At 55.6% G+C, this 18764-nt stretch overlaps 1 protein-coding gene across 7 annotated transcripts in view; it reads right to left on the bottom strand.

The window, feature by feature from the left end:
* Positions 1-10096, bottom strand: part of ACD (ACD shelterin complex subunit and telomerase recruitment factor) — a 38353-nt gene extending 28257 nt beyond the window's left edge. For 2 of the 7 annotated variants that reach the window (XM_044986873.1, XM_044986874.1), the window contains exons 1-3: positions 9777-10096; positions 7434-7529; positions 3681-3810 (exon numbers count right to left, since the gene is read on the bottom strand). In XM_044986873.1, the coding sequence (XP_044842808.1) occupies positions 3681-3810; positions 7434-7529; positions 9777-9847 (297 nt within the window). In that variant the 5' untranslated portion in view covers positions 9848-10096. Of the gene's footprint in view, positions 1-3680; positions 3811-4169; positions 4588-7433; positions 7530-9776 lie in introns of those variants that run through there. The other 5 variants (XM_044986868.1, XM_044986869.1, XM_044986867.1 and 2 more) reach the window with 4 other exon arrangements.
* Positions 10097-18764: the final 8668 nt, after the last annotated feature.

The following is an 18764-nucleotide window of genomic DNA, read 5'->3' as shown; positions in this document are numbered from 1 at the left end:
TTCAGTAGTGCAATCTCTTTATCCTGAAAGTGTAATTTACAAATGCAGATTTTTTTTGTTACATAACTGCACTCAAAAACAAAACAATGTAAAACTTTGGCGCCTACAAGTCCACTCAGTCCTACTTCTTGTTCAGCCAATCTCTAAGACAAATTTGTTTACATTTACAGGAGATGCTGCTGCCTGCTTCTTATTTACAATGTCACCTGAAAGCGAGAACAGGAGTTCACATGGCACTTTTGTAGCCGGCATTGCAAGGTATTTATGTGCCAGATATACTAAACATTCGTATGCCCCTGCATGCTTCAGCCACCATTCCAGAGGACATGCTTCCATGCTGATGATGCTCCTTAAAAAATAATGCGTTAATGAAATTTGTGACTGAACTTCTTGGGGGAGAACTGTATGTCTTCAGCTCTGTCTTACCCACATTCTGCCATATATTTGAAGTTACAGCAGTCTCGAATGATGACCCAGCACATGTTTGTTTTAAGAACACTTTCACTGCAGATTTGACAGAACGCAAAGACGGTGAGATTTCTAAAAATAGCTACAGCAGTCAACCCAACGTTTAAGAATCTGACGTGCCTTCCAAATTCTGAGAGGGACAAGGTGTGGAGCATCCTTTCAGAAGTCTTAAAAGGGCAACATTCAGATGTGAAAACAATAGAACCCAAACCACCAAAAAAGATAATCAACCTTCTGCTGGTGGCATTTGACTCAGATGATGAAAATGAACATGAATCGGTCTGCACTGCTTTGGTCATTATCAAACAGAACCTATTATCAGCATGGATGCATGTTGTCTGAAATGGTACTTGAAGATGAAGGGACATATGAATCTTTAGTGCATCTAGCACGTAAATATCTTTCTACACGGGCTACAAAAGGCCCATGCGAATGCCTGTTCTCACTTTCAGGTGACAATGTAAACAAGAAGCAGGCACATTATCTCCAGTAAATTATAACCAAATTTGGTTGTCTGAGCGATTGGCTGAAGTAGGACTGAATGGACTGGTAGGTTTTACATTGTTTTATTTTTCAATGCAGTTATTTTTTGTACATAATTCTACATTTGTAAGTTCAACTTTAATGATAACCAGACTGCACTACAGAGCTTTGTATGAGGTGAACTGAAAAATATTTTTTTTTGTTTTTTTACAGTGCAAATATTTGTAATAAAATATATAAAGTGAGCACTGTACACTCTGTATTCTGTGTTGTAACTGAAATAAATATATCTGAAAACGTAGAAAACATCCAAAAATAAGTAAATAAATGGTATTCCATGGTTGTTTAATCACACAATTAATCGCGATTAATCTTTTCAATGGCTTGACAGCCCTAATTAGAACTGGATAAAGTACAGAGAAGGGCACCAAAAATTACTGGAGAGATTTAAAAACGGGGACTGTTCAGCTTGGAAAAGAGACGACTAAGGGGAGATATGATAGAGGTCTATAAAATCATGACTGGTGTGGAGAAAACAAATAGGGAAAACACCACTTCCTGTTCACATAACACAAGAACCAGCCGGCACCATAAGAAATTAATACGCAAACAAACGAAGTTCTCATTCACACGATGCACAGACAACCATGATGCACAGCCAAAGGACGATGTGAAGGCCAAAGTTTCAAAAAAGAATGAAGTAAGTTCATGGGGGGATAAGTCCATCAATGGCTATTAGCAAGATGGTCAGGGTGCAACCCCGTGCTCTGGGTGTCCCTAAGCCTCTCAATGGCAGAACCTGGGAATGGGCAACAAGGAATGGATCATTTGAGAATTGCTCTGTTCTGTTCATTCCCTCTGAAGCACCTGGCATTGGCCACTGTCGGAAGAGAGGACATTAGGCTAGAAGGATATTGGTCTGACCCAATACAGCCATTCGTATGTTGATTTAAAAAAAACCATTCCCATCCCAAATTGGGATGAAAAGTCAAAATCTCAAAAATATTTGCAAACTGAGCATCCAAAAATAATAATAAATCACTTTGGGTCAATTCATAGAATCTTAGAATATGAGGGTTGGAAGAGACCTCGGGAGGTATCTAGTCCAACCCCCTGCTCAAAGCAGGACCAAACCCAACTAAATCATCCCAGCCAGGGCTTTGTCAAGTCAGGCCTTAAAAACCTCTAAGGATGGAGATTCCACCACCTCCCTAGGTACCACCACCACCACCCAGTTTCAATTTTGACCCTTTTCATATTTTTACTATAAATGAATTTCACTTTTGAAATAAAAAGTGGCTTCTAACTGAAAAACTGAACTTTTTGTTTAGAAAATGTCAAAATGAAACATGAGAGACAAGGTGGGTGAAGTTTTATTGGCACCATGTCTGTTGGTGAGAGACAAGCTTTTAAGCTTCCACAGAGCCCATCTTCAGGTCTGTGGGGCTCAAAAGCTTGTCTCTCTTTTATTGGACCAACTTCCATTGGTGAGATATTCCCTCGCCCACCTTGTCCCTGATACCCCGGGACCAACACGGCTACAACAATCCTGCATAAAACAAAACATGGACAAATACAACTTTTTTCTGAAACGAGAACTTTGTCAAAACTGACCCTTTCCTGCGACAAGTTTTGATTTAGATGAATTGACGTTTTCCAAAGAAAAAAACTTTTATCAAAAAATTCCCAACCAGCCTCAGGCATCACAGTCTCCAATTTCTCTTATGACATTAATGACATAAACTACGCTCTTCCCCCCCACCCCCACACACTCTGGTCTTAGTGAGGCCAAGGCACTGCCTTCCTGCCCCATTCTCCACCAGCTATGCCTTTGTAGGTCGTGGGTAAGTCTACACTGGGACTGCAGCATGCGTAGACGTGCCCAAGCTAAGCTAGCTCACGTAACAATAGCAGTGAAGCCACGGCAGCACGGGAGGCAGCCGCTCAGGGTCCCACCACGACTTCACCACTATTCGTGCTAGAGCTAGCTTTGATCTAGCTGGATCAAAGCTAGTTTGGGGACATCTACCCGTGCTGCGATCATACTTCTGATTGGAAGACAGTCATACCCTGCAAACCCCTCAGGGCAAGGACCTGTCTCTATCCAGTGTTCAAATAACAAGAGTGGGACGAGAAGTGGGAAGGGGCAGCACCCCAGAGGCCACCCCATTGCAGCAGGTGCGGGAGTGCTGAGGGAAAGGGCTGCCTTGCCCAGCTGTCTAGCGACCACCTCAGGCTGATGGAAAGAGCAGCACCATGCGCTTCAGGGCTCAGACGTGGGAGGTGTCATGTGGTATGTTGGCCACGAGGGGCAAAGAGAGAGATCTGAGCCCACCCCCACCCCAAAAAGCCGAGAGAGAAATGCCACAGGGGCAGGGAGAGAACCAGACAAAGAACTGGCAGGCACGTGGGTTCTAGGGAGAGAAAACTGCACAACATTCAAGGGGAAGAGAGAACCAGAGCCCCAGGAGAGGAGTTCAATTTTAGAGCGAGGTGGTATGTGGGGAGCTGGAAAGATCAGCCCTCTAATGTGTCTCAGCTCCCTTGCCTTTCCCCAGGAGGGGCAATGAAGCTGCACCATGCCCTCCTGGTTAGCCCTCGGGGAGCCCAGTGAGTGGAGCCCTGCAGAAACGCTCAAGCCACGGTGACATCCCGCAGCAGAGGGTTTCCCCCGTCCAGCAGGGTGCTGGGAAGAGGCAAGTGATGCACAGCAAGTCCCAGTCACTTACTTTCAGGATATGCCCAGGCACCTGAGTATTTCTGGAGTCCAACTGTTCGTATTTCATCAAGAGGTTCAAAATCCAAGGCTGCAGGACGTAGACTTTAGGGACAGACAGCCACCTCCTCTCGTCCTCTAACCTGAGAGAGAAGAGGCAGGGGTCAGGTCTGAAGACAGGGAAGTGTGAAGTCTGCAGCTTCAGCCCAGAGTTCAGAGACACGTACCAAGCAGCAGAAAGGCCAGCAGTTGCCTCCAGCTCTCACTGGCAACAGCTCAGTGACCATTAGGAAAGATGGATCAGGTCCCTTCCCTGGGCAGGAGCCTCCACATAGATCTCACCAGCATTCCTTCTCTGGCTGTCCAGGCAAGCCATTTTCCCGTTGCATCTTTAATGCACATAGCTATTTGCGGTCCCTCCATGGCTGCTATTTAAATCCCACCGCAAAGGGCTGGTGACCCCTCGCAGTACAGTCGAGCAGAAACAGCTACCCATGCTTACCCCAAAGCGTCCATCCTTCTAGTAGGGAAGGCCACAGATCTCGCCCAGCTGAAGAAAACGTCTGACCTCTGGACTGTATCTCAAGAGCTGTGTTTTTTGACTGAGGAGAATAGGTTCCCTGCAGTAATTGACTGTAATGGGAGGGTATTAATTCCTCATTGTTCATGATGAATTAATTTATTATTGGTATTGGCAGAGCACTTGGGAGCCCCAGCCATGGCCCCAGAGCCCGCTCTGACAGGCATATAACAAAACGAGCTTACAGTTTCAACATTAAAAAAAAAGTAACTCTTCTAGAGCTGCTGTGGCAATTCTCTCATTCAGGGACTGATCCACAACTTCCCATGCCTTGCCCAACAGGCCCGATTCCGGGCTCCAGGCAGGCTGGAGACCCACTGGAGAGGATCTGCAGAGCTTCCTGCTAGAAGAAAGGGGATTTGCAGGTAAACATGGATGATTTCCCTGTGTCTAAGCCCCTTTTTATTCTACCGTAAGTATTTCTGTGGCCCCTATTCTACGGTATTTGAGCACTTCCCAGGCTTTGATGTATTTCTCCCCACAATACCCCTGTGAGACAGGGTGCAGCTACTATCCACAATGGACAGAAACTGGAGCACCCAGAGGCTGGCCCATGGAAGTCTGTGCAGGAGAAGAGAACTCAAGCCTAATAGGCCATCCTTCCCACTGGGTTTTACGGCAGTCACCGTGTGCAGCTCCGTGACCAGCTGCATCACTCAGTGACGAGCAGTGCTTGAACAGCAGGCCTGTGCATCTTTCATTGTGCAGCTTCAAGGGACGGTACCACACTGAGCTCCCTCCCCTCCTTCTCTCAGACACCCCTTCCCAGAACGCGTTGGCCATAACCCAGGATATCACAGCCCGGCTGTTCCACAGCACAGCTGGAGGGAAGAGGTCGCTAGCAGCTGCAGTGGGGGCTTGTGACCCTTCTCCCATTCCCCACCTCCAGTCTCTGCTGAAGCGCCACACACAAACGTGCCTACCTCCAGGGTTCCTCACTCAGGGAGAAGTGCCATGCTTCCATTTAATAGACTATCAGGGTTGGAAGGGACCTCAGGAGGTATCGAGTCCAACCCCCTGCTCAAAGCAGGACCAACCCCAGACAGATTTTTACCCCAGATCCCTAAATGGTCCCCTCAAGGATTGAACTCACAACCCTGGGTTTAGCAGGCCAATGCTCAAACCACTGAGCTATCCTTCAGAACTGCCCCTTTGACAGAATTTCCTGCCCAGCCGGTCCCCTCTGTGCCGGGCAGCACTAGTCTGAGACTCCCACCGAGTCCCTACAGGGCTGCCCAGGGTGCTATTCAAAGCCCCTCAGCCCCTCCCTGAGGGTAGAAATGCTCCCTGGGCTCTTAGATGAGCTGGGTTTGGAGCCTGGCGCACAAGGAGGGACGGAAAGAAACCAAATCCCAACCTCACCTTGGCGTTCGCCTGCATAACAGGTGAGGGAGTAGCTCAGGTCCATAGGCGGGTGCTATGTTCCCACGTGGTGCCCGGGCACCAGCAATATTCAGAGCCCAGGGACCCAGCTCCACCAATATTTGTCCCCCCCCCGCACCTCCCCTGAACGTCATTCGCCCCGACTTGCTGCCTCCAGGCACCACCCCAGGCACAGAGTGTCCCCTACTCTTCCGTGCAGCAACTACTGCCGCAGGGTCCTAGTGCCCCCCATTTCGACTGCCAGGGCAGCCTGACTCTGAGCCTGCCCTTCCCCCTCAGACCTTTTCATTTTCCTTTGGGACACTCCATCAGCACAGTCCCCCCACCCCCCTCCAGTCAGCGCTCCTGCCCCATGCTGGGCAAGGAGGCAGCCCATCCCTCACCCCCGGTGAGGCTACAGTCAGGGGCAACAGCAGGGGAGGAGGAGCACGCAGCACCCCCAGCACCCACCACGGGGGAGGCAGGGGAGATTCCTGGACCTGAGAGGCCCTAGGAGCACATGCAGTGACAGTGGTGGGAGTGAGTGTGCTGCTGGGTGGGGGCAGGAAAGGGGGGCTCCTCCCCCAGAGCTCGCTGCTGTCGGCAGGGAAAGGGCTGGGGGGAGTCCTCCTCTCTGGCCCCTGTCCCGGAGCAGCCTGCCTGCACCCTAAACTCATTCCCAGCCCTGCCCCACCCCAGACCCCCAGCCAGAGCTTTCACCCCCCACCGCACCTTCAACCCTCTACCCTAGCCCTGAGCCCATCCAACACCACAAACCTCTCATCTCCAGTCCCAGCCAGAGCCCTCACCCCCTGCACCCTAACCCTCTGCCCAATCCCTGAGCCCATCCAGCACCCCAAACACCTTATTCCCAGTCCCAGCCAGAGCCCTCCCAAACGTCCCAGCCAGAGCCCTCACCCCCTGCACCCTAACCCTCTGCCCAATCCCTGAGCCCATCCAGCACCCCAAACACCTTATTCCCAGTCCCAGCCAGAGCCCTCACCCCCTGCACCCTAACCCTCTGCCCAATCCCTGAGCCCATCCAGCACCCCAAACACCTTATTCCCAGTCCCAGCCAGAGCCCTCACCCCCCTGCACTCCAACCCTTTGCCCCAGACCAGAGCCTAACACCCCAAACCCCCCAGCCCCAGACAGAGCCTGCACCCCCCATACTCCTACTCTCGCCCTGAGCCCCTCCCAAACCCCTCATCTGCAGCCACACCCCACAGCCCTCACCCCTGCACCCCCTCCCATCCTCAAACTCCCTCCCAGAGCCTGCACCCCAATCCCCTGTCCCAGCCTAGGGCCAGTACCCCAGACCTCCTCCCCCACCCAAACGCCCTCCCAGAGCCTTGGGCAGGTGGGGGCGGAGTTTGGGGGGCAGAGTTTGGGCAGGGCAGGTTCTGGGCACCACCAAAATTTCTACAAACCTGCCACCCCTGCTCAAGTTGGCCCAGTATTTGTCCTGCACACAAAAGACCATTTACTCTGCTCCCCATTCAGGGCCCGAGCCTACCAGGCGCTACAGACATTCCACACTTCCTAGGATCTGGCCTCGCAATCCCATGGGGTAGCCAGTTCTCCACACGCAGGAGACACAGAGCCAGCGTGGCTTGGTAGGTAAACGTCGCCGGCCGAGATCGTGACGGGAGAGCTCCTATGTGAAGGAAGGCCAGCATGGCGATATAGCAGCACGCTCAGTAGCAGAGACGTGGGCATACAGCACACACGTTCTGCATGCAAAGGCGGGAAGTGGGAGGCTGGCCTCTCTATAAGCACATGGGTGAGGTAGCTGGGTGCCTGGAGCGGGATGTACAATCTTACCGCTGCATTCCTTCGGACTCTGGAACTCGGTCGGGGTTCTTTGCTTGGAAGATCGTAGACCTCGGAAGGTAACACACACTCAAACCGCTGACATGCCTGCAACCACGAGAGACACAAAGCAGGTAAAGCAATGTCTGTTAGGAATCAACTTGCGTTGGAGGAAAGGCCAGTTTTTGAGCTTCAGGTAGCTCTCCTTCAGGTCTGGGGAAGGTAGCCAGTGTCCAAGCTAAATACATGGTGGGACAGCGGTCTCCTATAGCATGTCTGACCCTCTTACACTTAACAATCTGTCCCACCGTGTATTTAACTTGGACGCTCTGATCACCTTCCCCAGACGTGAAGAAGGCTCTGAAGCTCAAAAGATTGTCCCTTCCACCAACAGAAGTTGTCCCAGGAAGTGGTATCCCCTCCCTCATCTTGTCTCTTTAATATCCTGGGACCAACAGGGCTACAACAACCCTGCAATTAACCATGTCACCCCTTAGCTGTGTGGGAATTTCCCCACCCGCTGTTGGAGAACAGCCTATTTCTGTAACCCGCCCTAGAGGCCCACAAGAGGGAAGGCCTGCTCTAGTACACCATAGGGAGCGCGAGCGGGGGAGACATGAGATGATTAATGCAAAGATACCAAGCTGTTGCGATAACATGCAATGCTGGGAACCATTGTATACATTCCCACAAACTTGGTCACCTGCAGGCTGGCATTTGGGGGATAGAAAAGGAAAGGACAGAGATATTCCAGCCACAGATGAAGATTTCTTCAAACGCCTTGAAAAGGAAAGTGTTCTCTAAAGCTGCTAGCTGGTTCATCTAATTGCAGCGTACAGGAGTTAGGCAGACTATTTTACAGCAGTCTGTGAGTCTTCTAGTGGTGCTCACTGGGTTCTCTGCTTTAGATTTGGGCTTAGCACTAAGTGTTAAGCCTCAAACATTAAGCCAGAGCATTAAGCTAGGTCTTGGATGTGTTTGTCTGTAGGTAATTAACATGGTTATTTGGGAGCCTGCTGTGTCCAATTTCTTCATTTTTGTTGTGTTCAGAGAAAAAGACTAATTCATAACAAGTATCCGAGGGGTCGCCCTGTTAGTCTGGCTCTGTCAGAGCAGCAAAGAGTCCTGTGGCACCTTATAGACTAACAGACATTTTGGAGCATGAGCTTTCGTGGGTGAATACCCACTTCATCGGATGCATGCAGTCAGGAAGCAAAGTTAAGCCTGCTGGGAGATGGGTAAAAGTGTCACCCCCATTTTACAGATGTCTTTACAGGACTCTGCCTGCGCTCCCAGGGCTTTCATGGGGGAATACCCACTTCGTTGGATACATGCATCTGACGCAGTGGGTATTCACCCACAAAAGCTCATGCTCCAATACGTCTGTTAGTCTATAAGGTGCCACAGGACTCTTTGCTGCTTAATCATAACAAATATTTTTATATCTGTGACAATTAAACATATTTCGATACATTTAGCCATTTTTCCTGTTCTTAATCAGTCTAAGAACAAGCCTGGCTTGCTATAGAGAGGCTTGGCAGAGACTGACTTTTTTTTTTTCCCCCACTTATAATTTCAACAGATAATATCAGTGTTGATTTTTAAGCTTTGTTTTAGATTTTTATCTATTTAAATTCTCCTGGTTGTGGGAAATTACTGGGAGGAGGTCAGACACTTATTTAATGACACCAGATGTTGCGATTCAGAAAGTTAAAGCTATATAAACCAATCTCACCTGTGAAAATACACAAAGCAAATATCCTTAAATCAACAAACCCTACCTGTTTTTACAATTCATTCACTACTCCGTTTGTGACAAGCCTAAATCACTGGATTTGGTCTCTTCTCAAAAAGCGTTTTACTTACGTTTCCTATCCGTACATTTAATTGATTATTGATGGAAATATTTTTTCATAGTGGGGTGTGTGTGCGCATGGTGAAATCGACATTTACTGGTAAAAATCGAATCGTTCCAAGCCTGGCTAGAGAGGGTCCGTCATTTCGGTGTAACGCTGGGTTTGCCACCAATTGGCTGGCTGCTGGTTTCGGTTGACTGTCGGGTCACCAACAAAGAAAACGAAAGAGAAAGCGGGGACAATACACTGGATCCCACAAAAGAATCCAGCGGAGAGAAGCGGGGCAGTGAGCGCCTGGACTAGGAGCCCGGACTCCTGGGTTCCGACTGGGCCCTGGGAGCGCAGGCAGAGACATCTGTAAAATGGGGGTGACACTTCTATCCGTATCCCGGCAGGCTTAACTCGCTTCCCGACTGCAAAGCCCCCCAGCCAAAGGCACGTCCCACAGGCTGGGTACAGGAGTGGCCCCGGCACAGCCCGTTCCAGTCACTCGATTTACCTTTCGGTCAGTCCGGGGGGCGGCAGATCGCGCGGACTTTGCGGCTTTTCCTGGCCCCCCGCCTCTCGCATCCTGGCGGCCGCGGACCGGGGCGCTCACTGGGGCTTAGTGGCCGCGCTGGCGGGGCGCGGGGGCCGGGCGGCTGGGTCCCCTCCGCCGCCGGGAGCAGCAGGCAGGGGGTGCGCGGCGCTGCGCATGGCCGGGGGTAGCGGGGGGTCTGCGCAGCCCGCGCCGGGCAGCTGGGGAGGGGGAAGGAGCCTCTGGTGACCGCGGAAGGAAACGGCTGCGGCGCCAGCCCAAAGGGAAGATGTCGGCGCGGGCGGGGCCGTGGCAGTGGCGGTGGGGGTGGAGCCGGGTTGCGTTTACACGGCGGGATTCCCAGCGCCCTCCGCGGGGCCGCGCCGCGCCGCGTTACTGGCAGGGGGGAGCTTTGCTTGGCCACACCCTGGGGGCGGGACACCGGATCCCTGCCAAGGGGCCCCGCGCCGGACCGGGAGTTTCCTGCTCGCCCCTGCGTCCGCCGTGGGCTGCTCCGCTCTGCGGCCCAGTGCCCGAGTCAGAGCGGCCAGTAGAGAGCCGCGTGCAGGCCCGTCCCCAGCTCAGCGGGTGGGGTGCGGTGCGGGCTGCTGAGCGTCCCCCAGAGTGTGTCTACACGGGACGGCCTGGAGCGCGGCCGGGCTCCGGCGCTGTACAAGCTCCAGCGCCTGCTACACTGCTCCCTTCCAGCGCTGAACGTGAAGGAAGCGCCACTAACGAGCAGGGGCGGCTCCGGGCCCCAGCACGCCAAGCGGGTGCTTGGCTGCTTGGGGCAGCCTATTTTCTAGAGCCGCCCCTGTTGGGGCGGCTCCGGGCCCCAGCACGCCAAGCGGGTGCTTGGGGCGGCTCCGGGCCCCAGCACGCCAAGCGGGTGCTTGGGGCGGCTCCGGGCCCCAGCACGCCAAGCGGGTGCTTGGGGCGGCAAGCCGCGGGGGGCGCTCCGCCGGTCGCCGGGAGGGTGGCAGGGTGCCTTGGGCGGCACGTCTGTGGAGGGTCTCCACTGAGCGCCCCACACGGCATGATGCCGTGCTTGGGGCGGCGAAATGTCTAGAGCTGCCCCTGCTAAAGAGCCTGGCTTCGTCAGACGTAATAAACCATTTCTTCTGTACACCAGTACTTGTGATATTAACATGACAGCTGTAATAATACAGGACCAAGAATGGAAAATTCCAGTGATGCATTTAGCAGTGTCTAGGGCCACCCCTTTCTGCGTCAAGTTTGCCTGCGGGGTGAGACGCTGTATGGAATCTGGGGGATATCATGAATATCAATATTGTAAAAGTGCAATGAGTTGTGCCAGTTATGCCATGTAAGGTATCTGAAAACGTTGCAATTTCCCAAGTATGATGATCTTGTTTGTATGTCTGTATCATCTTTGTATCATGAGTTATAGATATGTAGGGTATATCTGTATTTCCAAACTTGGGCTGTGTTTCTGGGTGGCACCCCCAGACAGATTGGCATCAGTACTAGGCCTGCTTGACGGCCCATCAAGGGCCATCAACTGGACAATGAACCCATTGAAAGGAACAAGGACTACACCTGATGACTCAGCAAGCCATGTAGGGGCTGCCTATGGCCAGAACTCTTAAGACAGTAGATCTCAAACTTTTGTACTGGTGACCCCTTTCATATAACAAGCCTCTGAGAACAACCCCCCCCCCCTATAAATTAACACTTTTTATGTATTTAACACTATTATAAGTGCTGGATGTAAAGCGGGGTTTGGGGTGGAGGCTGACAGCTCACGACCCCCTGAGGGGTCCTGACCCCCAGTTTGAGAACCCCTGCCCTAAAGGCTAGTCTACACTGGCAGTGTTAAAGTGGCAGCACTTTAATGTGGCGATGTAGTTGCAGCAGAGCGCTGGGAGACAGCTCTCCCAGACTCTAAAAAAACCCACCTCTACGAAGGGCGCAGCTCCCAGCGCTGGGGCACTGTCTACACTGGCGCTTTACAGCGCTGAAACTTGCTGCATTCGGGGGTGTTTTTTCACACCCCTGAGCAAGACAGTTGCAGTGCTGTAAAGCTCTAAGGTTCTTCCGTGCCCTGTGCTGGACAGCTTGTGTTTGGGACACAGGAAGTACAAGCCACATGGCAAAAGGAATATAAAGGCAGCTACATCATCTCCATTTTGTCTTCAGTCCTGCTGCTTACCTCTGGAGCAACCTTTCTACACACTGACACTCTGAACAAAGGACTGAATGACCCATCCAAGCTGGGGATGTGTTCCAGAGGGACTTTCAAGCCAGCAAACTCACCAATACTGCTAAGAACCCGATATATGGACTTTGAAGTCTTTGTGTATATGTGACTGCTTTGCCATTTAACAGCTCTCTTCTTGTTCTTTCTTTTTTCTTTATAATAATCCTTTAGTTTTAGATGCTAAAGGATTGGCTGACAGCGTAGTATTTTGGGTAAGATCCAAACAATACTGACCTGGTAATGCGGCTGACCCTTTGGGATCAGAAGAACGTTTGGTATATGTGAGCAGAGTTTTTTTTAAATAACTTCGCATTGCACTGGGCCCAGGTGCTGATTGGGAGCCAGAGAACTGGAATGCAATAAAGGGGACTGCGTATTTCCTTTTTCTTTTCTTTTTTCTTGATAAACTCTACAACAGTCACACTGGTTAACTTCAGTGTTAACTATCACTCTTAGGGAGAATCTGCTTTTCCTTTCGTAGCCTGTCCTGACTGTGACATTTTCAGTGAGGGCTACGGCAGGCACCATGGGTCACAACTCCCGCAGGAATTTCTGCTATGAATGCTCTGGCCCTGAGGGAAGAATTCTGTGGAAAACAGGCCTTCCCCTTGCTCCAAGCCAGGCTCTGCTGTTCTGATGCTGCAGAGCTGATACAGAAGGCCTAAGGGTTCTGGAGAGCATGCAGCAAAGCCAGCGTTCTGTGCTGCCGAAGCCCGGGGGACACGTCTTTCTCTCACGGAACCTTCCAATGGAAGGAAGAACATGACACGTGAGTTGGAGTCTCTCCTTGGCTTACAGATAACCCATCTGGCAGTAACACACGTGTGAACTCAGGGGAATGCAGTGCTGCCATTTATATGCCCTGCAAGATACTCACGTGTGAGGAGAAGCAACACTGCGCTTATCTCTGGAGTCTGGGCAATAAGGAAGAGGAGTTGGAAATTCTCATTGAGGAGCGGAACTAGGGAAACCTGGTGAGATGATGTGTGTGACGAATGTCCATGTCGCTGGTTACAACTCGTATTGGAAGGAAAGAGAGGATGAAAATGGTGGGCTCAGTGGCACGGGGCATTAGACACCTGATCAAGCTGGTAACTAACGCAGCCCAGCAGCGGAAGCAGTGGGGGGCTGGTACAGTTCACTGAGTCCAAACCAGAGAGCAGGGGCTGTCTCTCCTTTAGCACTTCTCTGTGACTTGTAGGAAGACAATTGGGTTCAGGGGCGGCGAGGACCCAGCTCCACCAATGTTCAGGGCTGGGTCTCTCCCCCAGCCCCGCCTGCCGCACGCCTCCCCCAGATCGTCCCCCAGCCCCACCTGCACGCCTCCCACAGAGCATCCCCCCGGCCCCGCCAGTCACACCTCTCCCCTGGAGTGTCCCCCGGCCCAGCCTTCCGCACCCACGCGCCTCCTCCGGAGTGTCCCCTGGCCCTGCCAGTCGCCCCTCTCCCACAGAGCGTCCCCCAGCCCCACCTGCACGCCTCCCACAGAGCATCTCCCCGGCCCCGCCAGTCGCCCCTCTCCCCCAGAGCGTCCCCTGGCCCAGCCTGCCACACCCACGCGCCTCCCCCAGAGCGTCCCCTGGCCCAGCCTGCTGCCCCCCACCCCCAGAGCGTCCCCTGGCCCAGCCTGCCACACCCACGCGCCTCCCCCAGAGCGTCCCCTGGCCCAGCCTGCCGCACCCACCCGCCTCCCCCAGAGCGTCCCCTGGCCCAGCCTGCCACACCCACGCGCCTCCCCCAGAGTGTCCCCTGGCCCAGCCTGCCGCCCCCCACCCCCAGAGCGTCCCCTGGCCCAGCCTTCCGCACCCACGCGCCTCCCCCGGAGTGTCCCCTGGCCCTGCCAGTCGCCCCTCTCCCCCAGAGCGTCCCCTGGCCCAGCCTGCCACACCCACGCGCCTCCCCCAGAGCGTCCCCTGGCCCAGCCTGCCACACCCATGCGCCTCCCCCGGAGTGTCCCCTGGCCCAGCCTGCCACACCCATGCGCCGCCCCCGGAGTGTCCCCTGGCCCAGCCTGCCGCACCCACGCGCCTCCCCCGGAGTGTCCCCTGGCCCCGCCAGTCGCCCCTCTCCCCCAGAGCGTCCCCTGCCCCAGCCTGCCGCACCCACACGCCTCCCCCGGAGTGTCCCCTGGCCCAGCCTGCCGCACCCACATGCCTCCCCCGGAGTGTCCCCTGGCCCAGCCTGCCGCACCCACACGCCTCCCCCGGAGTGTCCCCTGGCCCAGCCTGCCGCATCCACACGCCTCCCCCGGAGTGTCCCCTGGCCCAGCCTGCCGCATCCACACGCCTCCCCCGGAGCGTCCCCTGGCCCAGCCTGCCACACCCACACGCCTCCCCCAGAGCGTCCCCTGGCCCTGCCAGTCGCCCCTCTCCCCCAGAGCGTCCCCTGGCCCAGCCTGCCGCACCCACACGCCTCCCCCGGAGTGTCCCCTGGCCCAGCCTGCCGCATCCACACGCCTCCCCCGGAGTGTCCCCTGGCCCAGCCTGCCGCATCCACACGCCTCCCCCAGAGCGTCCCCTGGCCCTGCCAGTCGCCCCTCTCCCCCAGAGCGTCCCCTGGCCCAGCCTGCCGCACCCACACGCCTCCCCCGGAGTGTCCCCTGGCTCTGCATGCTGCCCCCACACGCCTTCTCCCCAAGTGTCCCTGGCTGCCCTGGGCAGCTGTCCCCTGCAGCTCCGCACTGCACTCCCTTCCCGGCTGCTGCTATGGCGGGCTACAAGGGAGCGGCCCCGGGAACAGGTTGAGGTGGCTGCTGCACCTGCGGAGGGAGGAGGTGCATGACAGCCCCCACCCCACCCTGGCAGGTGACTCCAAGTCGACTCGGGGTGGGGGGCTTATCCTAGATGGACCTCCTGAGCACCAGCCTGGGAGGGCTTTGGTGAGTGTCGTGCTGGGGGAGCCAGGGAGGTCCCCCCTCCCCCACAGCTTGCTGTTGCCAGTGGAGAGAGGGCTGGGGGGAGTCCTCTCTGCCCCCCACCCCAGTGCAGCCTGCCTGCAGCACTCCACACTCCTCATCCCCAGCCCCACACTCTGCACCCCAACCCTCTGTCCCAGCCCAGAGCCCAAACCCAGCACCTAAATTCCCTCCCAGAGTCTGCACCCAAAGCTCCTCCTGCACCCCAACCCCATCCCAGCCCAGAGCTCATGCCCAGCACCCAAACTCCCTCCCAGAGCCTGCACCCAAACCCCCTGCCCTAGCCCAGAACCTGCACCCAGCACCCAAACTCCATCCCAGAGCCTGCACCCCAAATGCACTCCCACACGCAAACACCCTTCCAGAGCCTTCGGCAGGTGTGGGGGTGGGGGAGGGGCAGCGAGACTAGGGTGACCAGACAGCAAATGTGAAAAATCAGGACGGGGTAGGGGGTAATAGGAGCCTATATAAGAAAAAAACCCAAAATTGGGACTGTCCCTATAAAATCGGGACATCTGGTCACCCTAAGCAGGATCTGGACCAGTTCTGGGGACCACCAAGAATTATACAAACCTGCAGCCCCTGATTGGGTTAGCATGGGACACGGCCTATTGGGAGACAGATGGAGGAGGTCTCACACAGCCAGTCGTAAATCATCTGTGAAGATTTTAAAAAATGAGAGATACTTTTCTAACACAAAGTTTTGGCCCCAACTGGGGTGACTCTACTTTGGGCCTCATTGTGGTGGATAAAGACAAATTGATCATTGGACTAGATGTTAGTGGTTGCCATGGGGCCAGTGATCATGACTTGACTGTATTCAGTAAGGACCAGTTAGGAGGTTTTGGCACAAATTGATAAATTAAGCAACAATAAGACATCAGGTCCAGATGAGATTCACCCAAGGGTTCTGAACAGACTCAAATGTGAAACTGTGGAATGTAACCTATCCTTTAAATCAGCTTCTGTACCAGATGACAGGAGGATAGCTAGTCTATTACCACCCTCTCCCCCACCCGCCTTGTCTCCTCGCCCTCTTTGAATACCTGTGAAGTGGCTTTCCCCCACCCCTCCCTCCTGGAATGCTTGTGGGATGAATGGGCTGCTTAACAGCTGGAAGATCAGAAGAGCTCCTAGATCAGGGGTCTCAAACATGCGGCCCGCGGGCCGCATGCGGCCCGCGGAACTCTTCCCTGCGGCCCGCGGAGCTCCCCAGGGGAGCTCCGCAGGGGCCCCCAAGAGAAGAGCGGAGGCTCCCGCCTCCGCCCCTCTCCTGGAGCCTCGGCGCATAGAGCGCCGAGTCTCCGTCCGAGCGCCTGAGCCCCGCCCCGATCCGAGCCGCGTGGGGAGGGGGCGGGGCTGGGAGCTCTGGGCTGAGCGCTGCGCTCGGCGTGGAGCTCCCAGCCCCGCCCCCTCACCACGCGGCTCTGAGCGGGACCGCCGGAGACGCGCTCGGGTAAGGGGGGGGGGAAAGCGGGACCCGCCGGGGCCGGGGGAAGGGAAGCGGGACCCGCTGGGGCCGGGGCCGGGGCCGGGGGAAGGGAAGCGGGACCCGCCGGGGCCGGGGGAAGGGAAGCGGGACCCGCCGGGGCCGGGCTGGGGGGGGGGAAGGGAAGCGCTCAGGGCTGGGGCAGAGGATTAGGGTGCGGGGGGATGAGGGGTTCATGATGTGGGGGCGCTCAGGGCTGGGGCAGAGGATTAGGGTGTGGGGGGATGAGGGCTCTGGCTGGGGCTGAGGATTAGGGTGCAGGGTCCTAGTGCCTGCCCTCCGCCAGTACTGGCAAGGCAGGCTTCCCTTACCCTGAGCCTCTCCAACCCCAAACCCTCAGCCCCAGCCAGAGCCCTCATTCCCCCCGCACCCTAATCCTCAGCCCCAGCCCTGAGCACCCCCACATCATGAACCCCTCATCCCCCTGCACCCTAATCCTCAGCCCCAGCCAGAGCCCTCATCCCCCCGCACCCTAATCCTCTGCCCCAGCCCTGAGCGCCCCCACATCATGAACCCCTCATCCCCCCGCACCCTAATCCTCTGCCCCAGCCCTGAGCACCCCCACATCATGAACCCCTCATCCACAGCCCTCACCCCACACTCCAAACCTCTTCCCTAGCCCTGAGCCCCCTCGCATCATGAACCCCTCATCCACAGCCCTCACCCCACAGCCCAACCCTCTTCCCTAGCCCTGAGCCCCCTCGCATCATGAACCCCTCATCCACAGCCCTCACCCCACAGCCCAACCCTCTTCCCTAGCCCTGAGCCCCCTCCTGCATCATGTACCCCTCGCCCTCAGCCCCACAGCCCTCACCCCTGCACTCCCTCCTATCCCCAAACTCCGTCCCAAAGCCTGCACCCCCACCCCCTGCCGCAGCCTGGAGCCTGCATCGAGCACAGAGCCTGCATCCAGACCCCCTCCCCCACCCAAACTCCCTCCCAGAGCCTTAGGCAGTAAATCTAAGTGCGTGTTTTGTCCTTTGAGTGAGGTGCATTACTGAGTGTATATATTTATTAAAACTGCGCGCGCTTAGGGGAGGAGGTGGAGAAGAGACAGGGCAGGGGCGGGGCCTCATGGAAGGGGTGGATTGGGGGTGGGGCCAGGGGCAGCAAGGGGGCGTGTCAGTGATGCGGCCCTCGGGCCAATGCACTAGTCCTCATGCGGCCCTCGGGGTCATTTGAGTTTGAGACCCCTGTCCTAGATAGACCAGATGTCTGGGACTCTAATTAGGCAGCACTCACACACCCAATGCATGGATACTGGCTGAGGTGGAATGTGACCAACCAGACGCAGCCAAGTCATCTCTAGTCGCAGGCCATGAGGAGCAAGTCTTTAAAAGGGGAAGGGGCCATGTGCTCAGCAGTGCACTCACAAGCTTGTACCTCCCATGGAGGCCCTTCGCCCGGACCGCCTGGCCAGTGGTTCGCTGCGTTGCATTCCATCATGCCTTGGGCAGGGCCGATGCAACCATTTAGGTGACCTAGGCGGTCGCCTAGGGCGCTGGAATTTGGGGGGCGCCATTTTCTTTGGCAGCGACTGCAGTGGCCGGATCTTCAGCTGCCCCGGTTGCCGCCGGCATTTAGGCAGAGGGAGCTGGGGCAGGGGAGCGCGGGGAGGGCCGCCTGCAGCAAGTAAGGGGCGGGGGGTGAGTGGCACGCAGGGGAACTCCCCGCCCCAGCTCACCGCTGCCCCGCCTCCTCCCCGAGCACGCTGTGGCTGCTTCACTTTTCCTGCCTCCCAGGCTTGCGGCGCCAATCAGCTTAGGTGCCGCAAGCCTGGGAGGCGGGAGAAGTGAAGCAGCGACGGTGTGCTCGGGATGCTCGTGCTCGTAGGAGGGGTGAGCTGGGGTGGGGGGGCACCTCAGGGCAGAGGGTAGGGGGTGGGGAGCTGCCGCAAGGGGGGGTGCCTCAGGGTGGAGGGGGGTAGCTGCCGCGGGGGGGGGGGCACCTCAGCACGGAGGGGGAGAGCTGCCGCGGGAGGGGAGGAAAGGGCCCCTCAGGGCGGGGGCGCAAGGTGGAAGTTTCGCCTAGGGCGCGAAACATCCTTGCACCGGCCCTGGCCTCGGGAAGACTTACCTTCATCGCACCATCCATCACTGTGCTGTGGGACACTTACCTTAAAGGATCCTGACATCTCCAGTGCCGTGCCTGTCCTGGGAGCATGAGTATGCGAGTGTGAGTGTGACAACCTCCCCACCCCCTTCTTTTGAGCTTAGCTATCAATATAATAAATGTGCTGCTTTCTGCCAAACTCTGGTGGGTCATTAGTCCTCCCTAAGCTTACTAGCTGACCCAATTTCGGGTAACAGTTGAAACTACAGTAAAGAACAGAATTATCAGACATAG

The sequence above is a fragment of the Mauremys mutica genome, chromosome 14, assembly GCF_020497125.1.
Source record: "Mauremys mutica isolate MM-2020 ecotype Southern chromosome 14, ASM2049712v1, whole genome shotgun sequence".
In the NCBI taxonomy this organism is placed as follows: domain Eukaryota; kingdom Metazoa; phylum Chordata; order Testudines; family Geoemydidae; genus Mauremys; species Mauremys mutica.
The sequence above is the reverse complement of the archived record's forward strand: the minus strand, read 5'-3'. Positions and strand labels throughout refer to the sequence as shown.